Source organism: Geotrypetes seraphini, chromosome 10 (assembly GCF_902459505.1).
Source record: "Geotrypetes seraphini chromosome 10, aGeoSer1.1, whole genome shotgun sequence".
NCBI classification, from domain to species: Eukaryota; Metazoa; Chordata; class Amphibia; order Gymnophiona; family Dermophiidae; genus Geotrypetes; species Geotrypetes seraphini.
This window is the reverse complement of record NC_047093.1, coordinates 53,834,579-53,854,813: the sequence shown is the minus strand read 5'-3', so window position 1 is coordinate 53,854,813 and position 20,235 is coordinate 53,834,579. Positions and strand designations below refer to the sequence as shown.

The following is a 20,235-nucleotide window of genomic DNA, read 5'->3' as shown; positions in this document are numbered from 1 at the left end:
AGATGTAATTATCTTGTTCTCAAATATGTATTCCCCATGTACTGTATAGAGCTCTTCGCTTGTAAACTTCTAACCCGTTCTGAGCTCTTCTGGGAGGACGGGATATAAAACCAAATAAATAAATTGCCTTGAAAACGTTCTGGAAAAGTGTAATACAGAAGTTCAGATTAGATAGATTTTCTTTTCTAAGTGGAGTCAAAACGGTGTACCCAATACCAAACTGACAAAGCAGGACTGCACAGTAACTCACCTACCTCTGCTGGGAAACAGAAATACTGAGTGGGTCAGGGTTGCATGCAGTACCTTATGCAGTGACATCAGTCAGTAGTTCTCAGTCTCCCTATGCTGGTAGGCGTGCAATACCCACTTATCTGGAATGGTCTGGAGTAAATGATAATGAAAAAGTACAGTACAGGTCCAAAACTCCAGACCCTTCAAAACTGCAATATCTGAACTAATCGAGAATCCAGACTACAAGTGCTACATACTTTCTCCCCCTCCCCATGCATGGTTAAGCCTTTCTCCCTCCTCTCACAGCCCTGCCCACAACTCACTCGTTCTCCCCCCTCCCCTGTGCACCTTTTCAGAAGCAAGTCTTCCATTCTGCAGTGCAAGTCTCATAGGTTGTCTCCTGCCTGTGCTGGGCCTTTCCCTCTGACCCATCCTACCCCTTCTGATGCAACTTCTGTTTTTTGAATGGTGGGACAGGTCAGAAAGAAAGGCCTGGTGCAGGTCAAAGGTAGTTTGTGAGTAAGACATAGCAGGACAGAAGATTGACTTGCTGAAGAGGTACAAGATGGGGGGGGTGAGAGAGAGCCACAGGTAGGGCTAAGAGAGGAGGGAGACAAGTCGGAGCAGTGGACTTTGTGGACATGGGTCCCTCCTTTGGGCTTGGCCATTCTAAAGCTGCAGTACCAGAGAGAGAGAGAGAGAGAGATATGCTAGATTGGGGGGGGGGAGAAGGGAGACAAAATTTGCCTGTTCATCTCTATTCTTTTTTAAATTTGAATTTTAAAAGTACTGCCTGAGAATCTGGAAATCCAGACCAACCCAATCCCTAAGCAGTCCAGATTTTTGGACTTGTACTGTGTATGATATGCATATGATTTCTCTGAAGATTGCACCCATCTCACCTTTTCACTTTCCTTCTCTCCACCATCCAGGTGCAGACCTCTCTCCAACCTCCAAACCTTCTCCAGTCAACCTGCTCTTGCTCCCCTTTTCTCTCTTGTGTTCATCTTTCCTTTGCTTCTCAATCTCTACAAGGCCTTCATATTTCCTCCCTCTGATCCCAGACCTCAATCAAACTGAAGATGCTTCTGTCACCTCTTGCTCTGTAGTCCCTGATAATTTTTAGTATTTCCTGCTCTCCAAGTAATCTCATAAGACAAGAAAATGTATGCATCCTAGGCAAATATTTTTGAAATGGTCCCACACTCATCAGTTTATGCAATATTACACTACAATTACTATGTACTGACTACTGCAAATATGGAAGCATGGCTACAGTTTATTACAATACCAAAGAACCACTATCAAACAATCCTATTGATAGAAAGCTATCATCACAAGACATCCCATTAGTACAAAGTCACTTTACAATATCACTGATCATCACAAAAGATATCGCTGGCATAAAGCCACCCAACAATCCCACTGAAACACCCTCACCAAAGCTGCCATGGCCAAAACCATTATGTAATACCACAGGACCTTGATCGTAAGAGATGCCACTGGGGGGCGTGGCTTTGAGGTGCACGCGAATGGTTGGGTAAAGAAAGAGCTCCCGCTGAATACAGACATTTCTTAACAAAATAGTGTCGGAAAAGTTTAAATAACCGTTTTTATAAAAATAATAGGGTACTATGGCATCTGGGAAGCAAAGTAAGGCAGAAGCCGCGATGATAAGTGCTGGAAAAAGATCGAAACCAGATCCAGAACCGGTAACTCCTTTGAAGGCTACTTTACCAAAAGACTGTAAATGTGATGTGGAAATAATTAAAGAGCTTATAGCAATTAAAGAAATTGTTTTGATGAACTCAAAAAAATTAAGCAATTTACAAGAGGAAGTCTCTACGCTAAATAAGAGAATGGAGGTATTAGAAATAAAAGTAAGCCAACTGGAAAAGAACGTGGAGAGTTTTGAAAAGGAAAGAAGGCAGTTTAAAGTGGACAGAGAGAAACTCACAATCCTTTCCAAGGAGCTGGAAGATTGCTCAAACAAAATGCGGAGGTCTAATTTACGACTATTAGGTGTACCAGAAGAGGTGGAAAAAGGGAACCCAATTTCCTTTGTGGAAAACTACATCATGAAAATCCTGCCTTTAAAAACAAAACATCCAACTGAAATTGAGCGTGCGCATAGGGTGCCTATGAGAAGACCAGAAAAGTTTGTAGGTCCTCGCCCGATTATTTTTAAGCTTTTCAGATATCAGCACACCTTAGAAATCATACAGTTGGCAAAAGAGAATCAAAACTTAAGGTGCCAAGATGCGAGGATACATATTGTACCGGACTTTGCAAAATCCACTGCAGAAAAAAGGAAACAGTTTTTGGACTTAAGACCATCTTTAAGGGAAATTGGAGCAAGGTACGGTTTACTGTATCCTGCTATCATGAAAGTAAAGGTAGACAATAAAACACTTTAGTTTTGACCAAATCAATTTGTATCTTTGCTTAATCTTTGTAAACCACATAGAACTTCACGGTATTGCGGTATATAAGCTGTTATTATTATTATTATTATCCTGATAAACTAAAGATGTTTTTAAATCAACGGGAACAACCTATGAATGAAGATATCTATTATGGTGCGATTTCCTTAGATTTTGTTTATTTGAGCTTATATATTTATAAGTTTAAAAGTTGGTTTTTCAAAGGGTTATATGATTTCTAACGGGTAAAGAATGTTTGCGAGAAACCTGAGGTTAACGGAATTCATTTGGAATCCTAAAGTTTACCAAGTAGAAGATGGAGTTCAATGCAAATATAGGGGCTTTTGTTGAAATACCCCCTAAGGTGACTGAGGTGAAATAAATCTGGCTTGTCAAAATGATCATTCTGTAACATAATAAATGATGAAGCGGCTATTCTAGAAATTAAAGTTTTCAGAATTGAATACAGGCTATACATAATGTAATATGAGTGTCATATTACGGATGGAAAGGGAATGACATCGTCAGCCATGAAATGGTTGTAGCCATCTTCAATTAGTACTTCAGAGGAATGAAAATGTATGCAATCAGTATCAGCCATTCTGGAAGAAGACTCTAGATCAGTTCATTAAAGGCAAGCTGAAGAAGAATTTGAATTCTCATCTAAATCCTAGCATATTGCTGGTTTGCTCTCAGGATATTATTATGCTTTACACTCGGTGTATATCCTAAGATTATTGCTAGATCATCTTCAAGAAAGTGTCTGCATTGGGATAACATGTCCTGAGGGTACAATTTTATGGTTGAATATGTGATCAAATGTGATATATCTGCTCTTCAGAAAATTCTGAACCATCACATGAAAACTAAGGGAAGCCTTTTTACAGCTGGCTATGAGAAAGACAAAAAGAGGGAATGGTGGTGCAAAGTCACTAGTGATCACCATTATGCAGTTGAGGAAAAATGTAATTATCCTTATATGTTTTCAGCATATTGAGGTAAAGTGATAGCACCCCGCCCCATTAGATTAGAAAAGCTTCGAAGGCTGGGATACAAGGCTAAACGAGGTTATGTTATCTGCTGTATTTATGTTTTCTGAAATGGACGCTAATGCCTTATCCCTAAGGAAACTCCATATGGTAAACCCGTTCATCAGGACGTCAATCAAATCAAATTTTCAAGCAGTATGTAGTCACTTACTGAGGAGCGTGTTGGTTGGCTCTGTGGAGGTTTGAGAGTACTTAACTCATTCTGATGTGGTGAAGATTCCACGTACAGGTTCTTTGAGATTATCCCTTTTGACCCATTTCACAAAGACATAAGTCGCAACTCTGATACCCAGTAGTTCACAAAGTCAGTCCACAAACATAGAGAGATGCGGGACTAGCATTAATTGGCAATGAAGAGCCGTAGCCTTGACAAGTGCCACAAGTTACATCTCATCTTTGGTGGTTCAAAATGTGCAGTATGGGAAAGACATAATACCCTACAACTCCACTGATATAGATATTGTCCAGAATTTGATATAATATGAACTATTATCTCTTGACTGAGTTTTTATCTCTGCAGAAGGGTGACAGATAATTTTCAAAATATATGTCATGGCAGAAGATAGTATATGCATATTTGTATACTTGCTTATAATAACCTCAGGTTCACTGGTTATGAGGAAAAGATCTTGAATGAAATTTTTTATATGAAGGGATTTATTTTTTAAGTATTTGAATGTATGTTGTTTTTTTATTTCTTGGGATATTCAATTTATATTAATTTTATTTAGTTCTCTTGAGTGTGTAAGATCAACTTTTGATTTACATTTATGTATATTTTTATTTAAGAAAATAGGATAAATGAATTTATTAGGTCAAGTACTAATTGAAGGATATCTATGGAGGAAATATAAAAAAAAATTTATATATAGTTAAAATTCTATACAATATTTTAGTTACTACAATTACTAAAGTAATTTTTTTTGGCATGGAATTAGTTATAAGTGATCAATTATTTTGTTATGGTTCTGAGGGGTGGTTATTATCTTATTTACTAAATATAAGTTTCAATATTGATTGAAAACATAATGATAATAGATGTCAAGGGCTTTGATTGTGATTTCATGATATATTACAAATAAGATTAATATAAAATTGATTATTTTAATACATAAATGATTTATTTTTGAGGTTTGTTGGGGATTTATCTTGATTTATCTGATCTTATATGTGCGGTTCCAAGTTTTTCAAGTCATTATTAAGGGAGGGTAAGGGTGGTCGGGATGTTAATAAGAGGGAAAGGATTGATTTGATGAGGTGTTTTAGGCAAGGGGGAAGTATATGGAAAATGGTGTATATTCAGATTTTATTATTTGTTTTATTCTATGATAAATGGAAGAGTCTTATTAGAATTATTATATATAATGGAGATTAAATTATTTTCTCTTAATGTTAATGGCCTCAATCACCCAGTAAAAAGAAAAAAATGCTTACATTCTTGAAAAAACAAAGGGCTGATATATATTATATACAAGAGACGCATCTTTCGGCTATAGAATCGAAGAAACTCGAAGGGGATTGGGTAAAACATTGTTTTTTTGCCCCTGCAGTTGGGAAAAAAGCGGGGGTTGCCATCTTAATAAATAAAAAATGTTTAGCTTCCTTTCAATTTTTGATTCTTTGGGAAGGTGGATTAATGTAGAAATGAGTATGGGAAATAATCCCTTGGCTTTATTTAATGTTTATGCCCCTAACTTGAATCAAATGGAATTTTTTAAATAATCTACAATTATTAGCTGGAGATTTTAATGCTGTAATGGATCCTTTTATGGATAAAAAACCCAAGTAAAAATATAAAATCATTAGGCTTAGATAATTTGGCACAATCTTGTGATTTGAAAGATATATGGCGTATACTTCATTTTAATGATCAGGAATTTTATTTTTGTTCACAAGTCCTTTCCAAGAATTGATTATATTTGTTGTATCAATTTCATTGGTACAACAAGTGAAGCAAGCTCCCATGGACCCAATTATTTTATCTGATCATGGAGGAGTGTGGATTGATTTTAAACTTGAAGATAAGATTAATAATAGATCAATTTGGAGGTTTGATAATACATTGATTGCAGATTCAATATTTCTTGAGGAATTTAAATTGAAGATAATTGAATTTTTTCAAATAAATACTACAGAGGAGATTAGCAAGGAAACATTATGGGATGCATTTAAAGCCACTATAAGAAGTAATATTATTTCATATTCTGCATATATTAAAAAAACTTACTGAAAAACAATTTTCTAATTTGGAAAAAGAAATTAAACAATTAGTAATTAAATGGGAACAAGCTAAATTAGTAATTAAATGGGAACAAGATACTTTACAGACTCTTTTAAAAGCAAAGGGTAAATATAATGAGTTATCCTCAAAATTAATAAGGAAAGATATATTTTCTCAGCAAACACTGTATTATGGAAACTCAAATAAGGGAGGAAGATTACTAGCAAATTATCTTAAAGCAAAGAAAAGAAGAACAAAAATTAAAGCAATAAAAGATGAGAAAGGATATACACACTCTCAGATAGAAAATATATTAAGGCAATTTTTAAATTTTTATAAAGGATTGTATTCTTCCGAGTCTTATGATGATAAAACTAAAGATGGTTTAGAATTTTTTTTTTTTTTTTTTTTAAATAAAAGCTTTTATTGAGATATACACCAAGTACAAGATATACATGTAAGATGCAGCAACAATAACACAAAGAACAATACTCTGCCATCAAGAAAACAGCAGACGTGCTGCCCACAAGAAAAACATGTGCAATCTCGACACACTAACAACAGCAAACTACAATACCCACCAGTAACACAACCCAAACCCCCCCTCCCTCCCCCCAGGGACGAGACACAATACCTACAGCACCCGATATGGTCGAGAACAATCCAACCCCATACAAAAAAAAAAAAAAAGGAATGGAAGGGGAATAAGGTTATAGGGTCCCCCCAATCCAAGCTCCCCCAGTCCAGTCCCAACCTCAACTCAAAGCCCCGTTCCCCCCCCTACCACAAACCCCCACAGAAGCCCGAAACCGACGCCAAATATGAGCATAGCCATGTTGTTTGCCATGCCGTAAGGCTGTTAAGTGGTAAAGAAGTTGCCAGGTAAGCAAGCGCTGCTCCACCATTGCCCACGTGGGAGGGAGCACTTGGTTCCATAAGGAGGCTAAAGCCAACCTGGCTGCAGTGAAAGCCAACTTACAAAACAAAGAATTTCCCCAGGCTAGGTCTAATTGGTAACAAAATAATAGGGCATGTCGCCAATCAACTGGAATCTGGAAATCAAGGATCTGGGACACCCGAGAGAAAACCCCAGTCCAGAACCCACGCACCCGCCCACACTGCCACCACATATGAAGATAGGTACCTGCCTCCCCACAGCCCCTCCAGCAAAGAACACTCGCACCCCCCTGCCAACGAGCCACAGCCTGAGGAGTACAGTACCAACGAAAGAGGACCTTATAACCATTCTCAATCAACAAAGCAGCAATACCCGCCGAGGAAACCTCTTTCCAGATGTCCCCCCAGGTATCCCAGGAAATAGCAGAACCCCAATCACCCTCCCAAGCCACCATATAGGGATGCGGGGCCCCCCGACAATTAAGGCACCTATATATAGCAGACAGAGCTCCCTTCCGGAGTACAGGACCCAACAACAACTCAAAGGGAGTCTTGCCACCCCTCAAGTCCCCCAGGAGGCCCGAGGTCCGGATATAATGAACAACTTGTAGGTAAGGAAATAGATCTCGGACCCCAAAGCCAAACTTGCCCCTGAGCTCTGCAAAGGGTCGAATCCGGCCCAAAACCGGATCCCACAATTGACCCACACAAACCAAGCCACGAGACTCCCAAGTAGCAAAAACTCCCTCCCCTCTTCCCGGTAGAAAAGCCGGATTATGTCTCAATGGGGTGTACCAGGAATGGCGTCTGCCCAACAATAGACCACCTCGGGTCTGATTCCAAACCCTGAAAGAAGTACCAACGGAAGACAACTCACCCGCAGGCCGCACCCTGCCAGGCAACCAAGGCCGATGTAACAAAGGCACCCCACCAGTTAAACTCTGCTCCATCTCCACCCACGGTTTCGGTACCTGAGTCTGCCACTCTAACAGGGCATGCAGCTGAGCAGCCTGATAATATTTTACCACATTGGGAACCCCCAGCCCCCCGTCACTCCTCCCCATACATAAGACCTTCCTACTCACTCTTGGTCGCCGGCCGGCCCAAATAAAATCAAAAATATGCCGTTGAACCCCCTCCAATGTGCTCCTGCTCACCCAGAGCGGCAACACCTGAAATAAAAACAAGAGACGAGGTAAGATCATCATCTTCACAATTTCCACCCTACCCAACCATGAGAAATACTGATCTTTCCAACCAACCAAATCCTGGCGAATGTGACGAAAGAGCGGAGGGAAATTCAGATCATAGAGATCCACTCCTGGCGGTCCAAAATAAACCCCAAGGTAACGTAGAGAATGCTGAACCCACCGAAACGGGAACCGGTCCCGAAGGTAAGTCACTGTCTAGTGGCAAGTTAATATTAAGGAGCTCAGATTTCCCCACATTAACGTGGAATCCCGACACCTTACCGAAATCATCCAACTCCCGTAATATAGCTGGCAAAAACCTCTCAGGTTCCTCCACCGTAAACAAGAGATCATCCGCAAACAGTGCCAACTTATAGTCACCTCCCGGCACAGTAACCCTCCTAATATCCCGATTCATCCGCACCCGCTGTGCCAGGGGTTCTACCGTCAGGGCAAAGAGGAGCAGGGAGAGAGGGCACCCCTGACGAGTTCCCCGTGCTAGAGAAAAAGTCTCCGAATAACCCCCATTTACCTTAATACAACCGAGAGGACTAGTATAAAGAACCCGAATCCAGTCCCGCATGCGCGGACCCAAACCCACAGAATCCAAGACCCGAAACAAAAAAGGCCAGGAGACCCTATCAAAAGCCTTCTCAGTGTCGATAGATAAAAACACCGTTTCCCGCCCCCCCCCCCCAGCCCGTTCAAATAAGTTACAGACCCGACAAGTATTATCACCCACCTGCCTACCCACTACAAAACCTGACTGATCTGGATGGATCAACCGGGGAATCCAGCTCATCAATCTATCCGCCAAAATCCACGTAAAGATCTTAGTATCAACCCCCAACAACGAAATCGGCCTATAGGAAGCACACTGAAGGGGATCCTTCCCCTCCTTAGCCAACACCGTAATCCCCGCCAATCGCATAAAGAAGGGAAGGGCACTATTCTCTTGCAAGGAATTAAGAAAGCGCAACAAAGGAGGCAGCAAAAGATCCTGAAAGCGTTTATAGTACCGAACAGTAAAGCCATCCAGCCCAGGCGATTTACCAAGCTTCATAGAGCGCAGCGCTCCCCGCGCCTCAACCAACGTGAGAGGACGGTCCAAACGCGCTACATCATCTTGCGCAATCTTGGGCATCGCCGCCGAAGTTAAATAGTCATCCAGGTCCTGCAAGGACCCAGGGGCCTCTGGAGTATAGAGACGAGAGTAAAACTCCACAAAACGTGCACGGATAGCATCCTTTTTCTGCAACAATTCTCCAGAAGCCGCCCGAATCGATAGAATCTGATTGCGCGTCTGCCGCACTTTCAAACGATGGGCCACCAGTCGACTAGCTTTATTGGAAAACTCAAAATATCTGTTGTAGGAGCTGCAAATTAAGTTGCAAACGCTCCAAGTCCAAAGCTTGTAGATCACGGCGGGTTTGAAACAATCGCCCACGCAGCTCTATATCCCAAGGGCTACGCTTATGTAAGCTCTCCAACCGGCCAATCAGAATCAACAAAGCCGCCGCATCTTCCCTTCATTTACGCTGCCGGGCAGAAGCCAGAGCAATCAATCTGCCCCTAAGGATAGCCTTTAACCCCTCCCAAACCGCTTCCAGCGATGCTCCACACTTCTAATTCACATCCAAATATTCATGCAGCCACCCCTCTATCTGTGCTCCCACCTCCGGGTCATCAAGGAGACTATCATTGAAACGCCAGAATTTCTATCCCGAACCACCTCCCTCCCCCGCGAACCGTAACCAAACAGGAGTATGATCCGACCATGTAAGTGATTCAATCCCCGCTGACTCCACCCGATGAAGCAATCCCCGCTCCACAAATACATAATCAATTCTGGAGTAAGAGGAATGAATCCCCGAAAAATAAGTATAGTCTCTGACCGATGGATGCATCCACCGCCAACAATCCACCACATTAAGGGTAGTCAGTGCCTCCCGCAACAGTTTGTGATCCTTTCTCCCATACTGATCCGCCCTCCCCGAATTATCCAAATGAGGGGTCACAGTCAGATTGAAATCCCCACCCAGAACCAGGGCACCCCCCTTAAACCTGAGAATTCGAGGCACCAACTCACGAAAGAAGGCCCCTTGACCTTCATTAGGGGCATAGATATTAACCAGGGAGTACAAGACCCCCTCAATCAGAGCCTCCAACATTATATATCTACCCTGAGGGTCCCGCACCACCCTATGCACTTCACAACGAATCCCCTTACGAATGAGAATGCCCACCCCTCCCCTCTTGGAAGTACCCACCCGGGAGGCCCAAAAGGCCTGGGGGAACCTAGTATCTTTAACCAGGGATTCATGGGACTGAAGTAGATGAGTTTCCTGGACAAAACAGACATCCGCCCGGAGGCGAAGCAGTTCTCTATAAAAAGCCCGTCTCTTATTGGGGGAATTAAGACCCCGGATGTTATAAGAGACCAACCTAAACCCCTCCATAATCCAAATAAAACAAGAACAATGCAGACCCAACCCCTCCATACACGTCCCCATATCCCCCTCTCCCCCCCACCACCCCACCCCTCCATCCCCCCTCCCCCAAAGTGAGAGTCCACAGATCTCCCACCAACATACAAGGAAGTGAACCATCCCCATGGCCCCTTACTCAAACCCCACAACCAAATGCTAACTATCAACACAGTGCTCACAACAATCCCCATAAGCAAACCCTACCAACCCCACAAGCCCCCCCAAACAACAATTCTCACTCCCCCCCCCAAACACTTCACTGCATCCCCACATAGCACAGATGCAACCTCCTGGCCCCCCCCTCCCACCACACCCCAAAACCAGGCCATGGGCAGCCCCCACAAGACTCCCACCTAAGACTCAGGACCCAGAAATACCACATCAAGGGGTGAGTCCAGAAACACCCCACAGAAGTATGAAGGGTACAGAAGAAACAAGAACAAAACAAACACAGTCAGTCAACCCTCATGGGGGGCCACTCGAGGAAGAGGCAGTAGCTCGAAGAGGGAGTCCTCCCCCTCGGCCTCCCCATCCGCTCCTGGATCCACTCTCCACTCTCTGCCATCGGGAGGAGGCGGGAGTCCCCACTCGGTTGGACACCGCTCCCACTGCAGGAACAGCTTCCTCCGGGATCTCAATACCCGCTTGTTGCAGCAAACCACGGGCCTCCCGAACGGTGGTAACCTTAGTGTGTACTCCATTGATGGAAATGACCACCCCAAAGGGATAAGTCCAGCGGTAGCGCAAATTGCTGCGCTGCAGAGCTTTTGTCACTTCCCTGAATGCCCGGCATTTCTGGAGCGTGTCTGCAGCCAGGTCCTGATAGAACTCCAACCGGTGGCCTTCCCAAGTAACCGTGCCCAACTCCCGTGCTCTGCGGAAGATCTGCTCCTTAAGCACAAAGCTCTGAAGACAAAGCACAATATCTTTGGGTTGATCAGTGGTCCGGGGTCCCAGAGCCCGGTGTGCACGCTCAAGACCCGGCTCTAGATTGTCATCCTGTAGAAGCCAGCGAATCAGCTTGATAGTGGTAGCACGAACATCTTTATACTCTGGCAGATCCGGTAGGCCCCGCACCCTCAAGTTATTACGCCGGGTGCGGTTTTCCAGGTCCTCGACCTTATCCATGAGGAGTTGGTAGTCAGCAGAGGCAGTTTCCAGAGATCTTTGCACTCCAGTCACATTTTCCTCACAGCTTTCCAGCCGCATCTCCACCACTTCCACCCTCGTGCCTACCTCCACCAGGTCAGTGCGCAACTCCTGCACCGCTTCCCGAACTTGTACAGCCACTGCCGATATTTCAGATTTTACCTCCGTAATCCAGTGCTGCATATCCGCTTTCGTAAGCGGTTCTGGCGAGGCACATTCCTGCATGGGCTCTGCCACCATGTCAGCGACTGCCGCGATAGCGCCGCTCAATCTCGCCGCCTCCCCGCTACTGGTCTCCGGGCCCATGCCGCCTGGCCCAGCGCTTGCTCCATCGTGCGCTGGCCGGGTTTATCGCCGGGCAATTTTTTTGCGCGTTGCCATGGGGTTCCCCGTTCCTTCACACGCCTCACCATCACCCGGGAAGAGAAAAATCGCGCCGTTTACACAACTTTAAATAGTTAGTACGCCGGGCCCGAACGGAGCTCTCAGCTCAAGCTCCCATCCGCGGCGATGACGTCACTTCCTCCACTGGTTTAGAATTTTTAAATCTTATTGAGGGTCCGAGGATTCCTGATCACATAAAAAAAAGTTTAGATGAGCCTATATCATTAAAAGAATTAGAAACAGCATTGAAGTCTCTTAGAGTTGGATCCGCTCCAGGTGGGGATGGTTTTACTGTGGAATTTTATAAGTTATTTCAAAATTATCTATTACCCCATTTATTAAATTTATATCAGTCTCAACTAAGTAAAGGTTGCATTACAGGTACTATGGCAGAATCCATGACTATTGTTTTGCCAAAGCCAAATAAAGACCCAACTTTGGTTTCAAATTACAGGCCTATTTCTTTAATCAATGTGGATGGAAAATTGTTAGCTAAAGCATTGGCAATGCGGTTGGCTAAGGCTCTCCCTTTCATCATTGATGTGCATCAAACGGGATTTATTGCGAATAGGCATTCTTCTAATAATACCAGATTGGTTTTTCACACATTAAATTTAACAAAAGACATGAATGAACCAGCGTTTATGGTTCTTTGGATGCAGAGAAAGCCTTCGATAGAGTGGAATGGACATTCATGTATCAAGCAATGGAATGGTTTAGTATAGGTTCAGGATTTATACAAATGATTCAAACTTTGTATAACTCTCCTATGGCAAGATTATATATTAATAATAATTTCTCAGAATGTTTTAATTTGCATAGGGGAGTTAGGCAAGGTTGTCCTTTATCTCCTTTGCTCTTTGATATTGTTTTAGAACCCTTATTATTAGCTATTCAACAAGCAAAGGGGATACAAGGTATTATTCCGCGTAAAGGATGGGAATATAAAGTCTCTGCATATGCAGATGATATATTACTTCATTTGAGAAATCCAAGAATTTCTATTCCATGTTTGTTAGAATTGATAGATAAATTTGGAAAATTCTCAGGATATAAGATAAATTGGAATAAATCTGAAATTCTCCCGCTCAATGTACATTGTACAAAAAGTTTATTTGATACATTCTCATTTGAATGGAAGAATGATGGATTAAAATATTTAGGTATCTGGATTAAAAATACACTTGACACGGTAAAAGAGAATGAGAAATTTATATTAACAAAGGTAACAGATATGTGTGAAAAATGGAATCCATTGCATTTGTCTTGGTGGGGGAGAGTTCAAACTGTCAAAATGATGATATTGCCTGTGGTTTGTTATCCAATGAGAATGATACCAGTTTTTTTTAAGGGGTCTTTTTATAAAAAGTTGAATTCTATTCTTACAAAATTTGTTTGGCTTGGTAAACTCCTAGAATTGCTTTAGTATCTTTACAAAAATCAATTAAGGAGGGTGGGGTAAATTTTCCAAACTTTTATAGGTACCATCAAGCCTATATTTTACTCCAAGGTATGTATTGGGTCCTCCCAGAGCTCATTGAGTACACCCCAGACTGGTTATATTTGGAATGGCGACTCATGTTTCCTTTACATCTTTGTCATATCCTTAGTATTAAGATGACTAGACTGTATAAAGATAACAAAATTTTAATGGACACATGGAAAACTTTAAGATTTGTCAATAATCTGAACTAATCAGTCCATATGGCTAAACCCCAAGATTCAAATTGGCGGATTTAAGATCATCTGGAAGCATTGGTTGATTGCAGGTATAAGGACATTAAATGATGTTATTTTAAATGGTAAACTGCTGGATTTTTCACAGTTGCAACATAAATATGGTCTTAATAAATCACAAAGTTTTAAATGGTTGCAACTGAAGCAGGCCATTCAGGCAGGGTTCCCTGAATGGAAATATCTAAATACGCAATATAGTCTGGAATTTCTATGCTTTCAGGCAGACTTTCTGGGACACCAGGCCGCACAGTGGTATAAAATTATAAATGAATCTGTTAAAAAGAAACCCAAAAATGGTCTTACAGATATTTGGAGCATTGAGATTAAGCATCAAATTTCTGCATCTCAATGGCCACAAATTTGGTCTTGGAGGATGAGATGTACAGTGTCTGGATCTATGAGACAAACTTGTTTTTTTTCTTTTGCATAGAGTGTTTTGGACCCCAGTTAGATTACAAAAATTAAATAGTTCACAGTCTAATAGATGCTGGCACTGTAATCTTGAAGTAGGGACTTTAGATCATTTGTTGTTTTATTATCCCTTTATCTTAGCCTTTTGGAATTCAATTTGGGATCAAGTAAATTGTTTAGAGAAACATGTGGCATTATCTTATGATACAGTGTTATTTGGTATGTCAATGAGAAAAAAAAGCCAAATATCATCAAGTAACAACAAGCTTTTATTGATAATGACAGGAGTCGCCATTCAGCACATCACAAACAATTGGAAAAATTATAGTAGATTGAACTATAATTTCTGGTGGAATTCATTGTGTCACATATATAAAATGGAAAGAACAATCGCAATACAACAAGGGAATTATAAGAATTTCAAGAAAGTTTGGGAGCCATTAACTTCTTATTGTAATGAATAAATACCATTTTCTTTTTATTATTGAAATATACACCATTTTATGTTAGGAAGGGAGAAGATTTATTTATTAATATTAATATTTGGGGAAAAAGGGTGGGCATAATGGGGGGAGGGTAGTAATTTTTATATATATTTAGTAAGATTGTCAAGTGATATGTATAATTGTACTGTTTCCACATCTGTGTACTTGATGAAAGTTTTAAAATGAATAAAGAATTAAAAAAAAAAAAAAAGATGCCACTGGTTCTGAGACATTGCTTTTTCAACATAATTAAACTAATACTGAACTATTAGTGTGGTGACACTATAGCACTGTGATCACAGCAATAGTGTGCCATCATTCAAACAGCATCATGATCACAACTACAGATGCAACTCACCTTAGTGTCGGATTTCTTCAGCCCCTGGTCCTTCTGGCATTCTGGCTTCAGCTCTGTCATGCTATTTCCATTCATCTCCTCGGGCTTCAATGTGCCATATGGAGAACTGCGCTGTGAGGAGGAGGTAGATGACTCCTGGGACTCTGCACTCAGGTCAATACCGCTATCTCCTTGGCTGCTTTTAAAGCCCTGCCAGGTAAAATACAAAATTGTGTCAGCCCTTAAACACTTTCTTGACCATCTGTCCATAGAAGAGAGATCCTATTATTCTCCTGTCTTTCAGCTCTGTTCTTCTTAGAATAACTGTACTGTAAGAGTCAGAACTGCAGGGAAAGAAAGGTAATACTGGAAGGACTGCTCCACCTCGCTGCCCTTTTCTCTGTAAAATGCAGGGCAGTCAAAATATCTACCTCCCAAAAAAAATAAAATTCAAATTCTGAACAATCTGCTACATACCAAGAGTAAACCAGCACATGTGCAAAACTGATGATGACCAGGAGACAAACTGCTCTTATGCCTAGAAGGGAAATGCAGCACGATGGAAGAAAAGGGAAGAGCCAATCATGTGGATAAAGTCCACTAAGCCAGACGAGATGATAGAAGATGGAGGGGGAAAAAAGTGGGCATGGACAATGAGCAATCCACCAGAGCCAGCAGGATAAAAGCAGTGATGTTTATTTCAGTCCAAGATGTAAACATCTAAGACCTGACACAGTACTGTGTTTCGGCTTGCCCAAAAAGAAGCAGTTCAGCTTGCACAGATTCAATGGGCCCAAAACAAAGCACCATGGCCCCAGAACACCAGAGGCTTTAGACAAAACTATAATAGAGGTAGAGGCAATGCAGACTTTAAGGATAAATCCCGTGTTTTGCTTGCAATAAACACGGCCATTACCCCTATTCCACCAATGCGTTTTTGATTTTCTATGACTTAATTGTCCAAAGCAATTGGCAGGGAACCTATCTAGCTCCCTTAAAGTCTGCCATAGAATTTACCAAGGGAGCTAGATAGGTTCCCAGCCAATGCCCATCAATTATCAAAAGAATTGCTAATTACACAAACAGTAACAAATATAGAAGCCCCTAATCTGAAAGAATAATAAAACACTTTATATACAGCAAAAGTGCTCATTGCTCCAGACGGGACCTAGCTAGACAACAAGGTGCCGGTTAGCAGAAAAAGACAGTAAAATACAGAAAATTTAAAGGGAAAGAGTTCTTTAGACCGGCACAGCCTCAGGATTTTTTTTTCTTTCATAATAGACTCCACGGCTCTCAAAGCTGGAGGCCTGACTTGTATCAATGGCTAGGTTGCCAGCTGAAACACCACTACAAAAATGTGGGGAGGTGGTGGAAGGGGGAGGAGGGACTCAGCACAAGACCTGCCAGATTTCACACCACCCCCCCCCACCCCGAGGTCAGACAGATCCCCAAACAGGACCCATCCAAGCTCTGTCCAGCACTAAAAGGGGAACCAGATATCCTAAAACAAAATCCAACAGGCCTAACAGAGGGAGCCAGATTTTTCCTACTTCAACCTGCTGGAGACTGAGAAAAGACTGGGTTGATAGAGGGAGCCTCAGCCAATATATGACAACCAAGTTTTGGTCTCAGTCTCCACCTGCTGATCACAATGAGATATAACCTATCCGTACAGATTAACTGCACCGTCTATCAGGCGACACTGAAGGGTTTTATGGGTGGGTTACTACTTTATTGTAGATCATCTCAGATCAAAAACATTTTAACACACAACTGCTTCTTACCGTCACATTTCTGATTCAACAAACACCAAGACGAGAAGCTATTCATCTTACCTCAGAGGGGTTAGTTTCAGTGCTGGGAAATGTAGTGACAGGTTTATTCCAAGAATCAGTGCTTGCAGACTGAACTGAGGCAGCTGGCAAGAGAAAGAGAGCAGATGTTCTAAGCTCTGAGAGGTAACCTATAGACAGCTGCCTATGGCCATTTCACAGTCCAACACATACAACCATTTTTCTTAACTACATTGCCACTTCTCCAAAATAGAATTTCTTTTCTTTGAAGACTATGTTTTTTTATAACTGCATCTGCTTAGCACTGGAAATGTCTGCAGCAATGTGTAACACTTAATTTATGAAGTAGATAGGTCCAAGTAAATATGAAATTAGTTCTTACCTGTTAATTTCCGAATTGTATCAAGGACTTGCACTAGATGTAATTTACTTAAATTTCAGCAAAGCCTTAGACACTGTTCCTCACAGGAGGCTCTTAAACAAATTTCATAGGCTGAAGTTAGGGCCCGAAGTGGTGAACTGGATTAGAAGCTGGTTAACGGACAGACACCAGAGGGTGGTGGTTAATGGAATTCGCTCGGAGGGACAGATGACTAGTGGAGTGCCTCAGGATCGGTGCTGGGACTGATTCTGTTTAATTTGTTTGTGAGTGACATTGCTGAAGGATTAGAAGGTAAAGTTAGCCTTTTTGTGGATGATACCAAGATTTGTAACAGAGTGGACACCCCAGAGGGAGTGGAAAACATGAAAAAGGATCTGCAAAAGTTAAAAGAATGGTCCAATTTCTGGCAACTAAAATTCAATGCTAAGAAGTGCAGAGTGACGCATTTGGGGGATAGAAATCCAAGGGAACCGTATGTGCTGGGAGGTGAGAGGCTGATAAGCACTGACAGAGAGAGGGACCTTGGGGTGATTGTGCCTAAGAATCTAAAGGCATCTAAATAGTGTGATAAGGTGGTGGCTGTAGCCAGAAGGATGCTAGGCTGTAAAGAAATAGGAATAACCAGCAGAAGGGAGGTGTTGATGCCCCTGTAAAGGTCATTGGTAAGACTGCACTTGGAGTATTGTGTTCAGTTTTGGAGGCTATATCTGATGAAGGATAGAAAAAGAGTTGAAGAGGTCCAGAGGAAGGCAAAGAAAATGGTAAAGGGTTTGAACCAAAAAGTATGAGAAGAGACTGGAAGACCTAATTATGTATACTCTGGAGGAGAGGAGAGACAGGGGAGATATGGTACAGACGTTTAAATACTTGAAAGGTATTAATATAGAACCAAATCTTTTCCAGAGAAGAGAAAATGGTAATTTGAGGTTGCAGGGAAAAGTCTCAGGAGCAATGCTAGGAAATTCTTTTTCATGGAGAGGGTGATAGATGCCTGGAATGCCCTCCCAAGGGAAGTGGTGGAGAGAAAAAACGGTGATGGAATTTAAAAAAGAATGGGATAAATATAAAGGATCTCTAATTAGAAAAAAAGGATGTAAATGAAAGAACTAAGGCTGGTACTGGACAGACTTGCACCGTCTGTGTCCCATATGTGGTGATTTGGTATAGAATGGGCTGGGGATGGCATCAATGGAAACTCTATTAACTTGGAACATGAGGATGTTACTGGCCAGACTTATGGTAGATATCCTGCAAACAGGATGGTTGGATAGACTGGAGAGAGTTTGGACAGCAACTTCACCATTTGGAACCTAAGATAATACCAGGTGGACTTTACAGTCTATTTTCCAGAAATATCAAAGAAGAGACAAGTTAATTTAATCATTAATTTTTAATGGACATGACTAATGGGCAGACTGGATGGACAGTTCAGGTCTTTATCTGCCATCATTTACTATGTTACGATGTCAGACTTAATTCCTGAAATGTATTCCTCTGATAGATGTGGAGGGCCATTTTCAATAGGACGTCTAAGTCCAACTTTGGACATTTCCCACAAAACGTCCAAAGTCGGAAGTGGGAAAACAGCCATTTTCGAATGGGACGTCCAAGTAATTTTTTTTCGAAAATACCCTACTGGGACGTCTTGGTTACCAGAATGTCTAACTTTATTCACCATTTTCAACCACAAAAACATCCAACTTAGAAACATCCACATCAGCACCATTTAAATGTGGGAGGGGCCAGCATTGTAATGAACTGGCCATAGACATCCCAATAGAGCAGTGGGGCACCTTAAAGGGCACTGCTGTGAACTTCACATAAATGATTCCAGATGTATATCTCACCATAACCCCCTTATAATTTATGGTGATCCTTCCAAAACTCCCCCAAAACCTACTATACCTATCTTCTACCCTAATAGCCCTTATGCCTGCAGGTGGCACTTATATGGCAGTATAACCTCAACCTTGGCTCCCTCCCAGTGTCCGTTACTTACCCGCTGTGCTGAGCACCTTTGGCTCAAATCTTGCACACGTGCTGACTTTCTTTATTTTAAATTTATGCTGTCCTTAATTCTGCACTTACTTGGGTAAAGCAAGACTACTACATCCTTTAAACTAACTCCCTTTCTTCCAACCCCTGTCGTCTCTTTGCCACGCTTAACTCCCTCCTCAAAGCCTCCTCACTTCTGACCCTTCCTCTCTCTCCTCAAGATTATGGCCGATTACTTCCATGATAAAGTCTGCAAGATCGCCCTTGAATTCACTACAATGTCACATCCCTCTCTTCTACCCACCATCCACTCTCCTGAATTTTTATCTCGTACTTCCCCTTCATCCTTCACCCAAATGGCTCAGGAAGCTTCTCCTGTCTTGTACTGCCCTCTTGTCCCTCCATCAACTACTGCTGACTTTTCTTCCTTTTCTGAAATCACAGAGGAAGAAACTGCACAATTTCTGCCTTCAGCCAAGCCTACATGCCCCTCAGACCCTATTCCCACCCCTCTACTTGACCCTATCTCACATACTATTATCCCTCCCATATGCCATATTCTCAATCTGTTTCCACTGCAACTGTCCCTGTTGCCTTCAAACATGCGGTGGTTAAGTCTCTTCTCAAAAAACCCTCACTAGATCCCTCCTGCCCGTCCATCTATCGCCCTGCCTCCCTTTTTCCGTTCCTATCCACGATACTCGAGCATGCTATTCTCCGTCACTGCTTGGACTTCTTTTCAACTCGACAGATTCTCAATCCCCTACAATCTGGTTTTTGCCCCCAACACTCCACAGAGACTGCCCTCACTAAGGTCTACAGTGACTTGTTTATGTCCAGATCTAAGGGCCTTTACTCTATCCTCATCCTTCTTGATCTGTCTGTTGCCTTTGATCTTGTTAATCACAGCTTACTCCTTGATATGCTGTCCTCATGGAAACATAGAAATAGACGGCAGATAAGGGCCACGGCCCATCTAGTCTGCTCACCCTAATGACTCTCCCCTACTTAACTGTGAAGAGATCCCACGTGACGATCCCATTTCTTCTTAAAATCAGG

General features: G+C 42.0%; 1 protein-coding gene and 1 pseudogene across 10 annotated transcripts in view; one reads left to right on the top strand and one right to left on the bottom strand.

The window, feature by feature from the left end:
- The window catches only part of LOC117367785 (protein O-mannosyl-transferase 1-like), a 435,721-nt gene that overhangs the window by 186,177 nt on the left and 229,309 nt on the right, over positions 1-20,235 (bottom strand). For all 10 annotated transcript variants that reach the window (XR_004540848.1, XM_033960719.1, XM_033960718.1 and 7 more), the window contains 2 exons: positions 16,842-16,924; positions 15,025-15,213 (listed from right to left, as the gene is read on the bottom strand). Coding sequence is in view for 9 of the 10 variants with exons in the window: in XM_033960719.1 (XP_033816610.1) it covers positions 15,025-15,213; positions 16,842-16,924 (272 nt within the window). In the remaining variant the exon portion in view is untranslated. The remainder of the gene's footprint in view (positions 1-15,024; positions 15,214-16,841; positions 16,925-20,235) is intronic.
- LOC117367880 lies at positions 1,902-4,188 on the top strand (annotated as a pseudogene).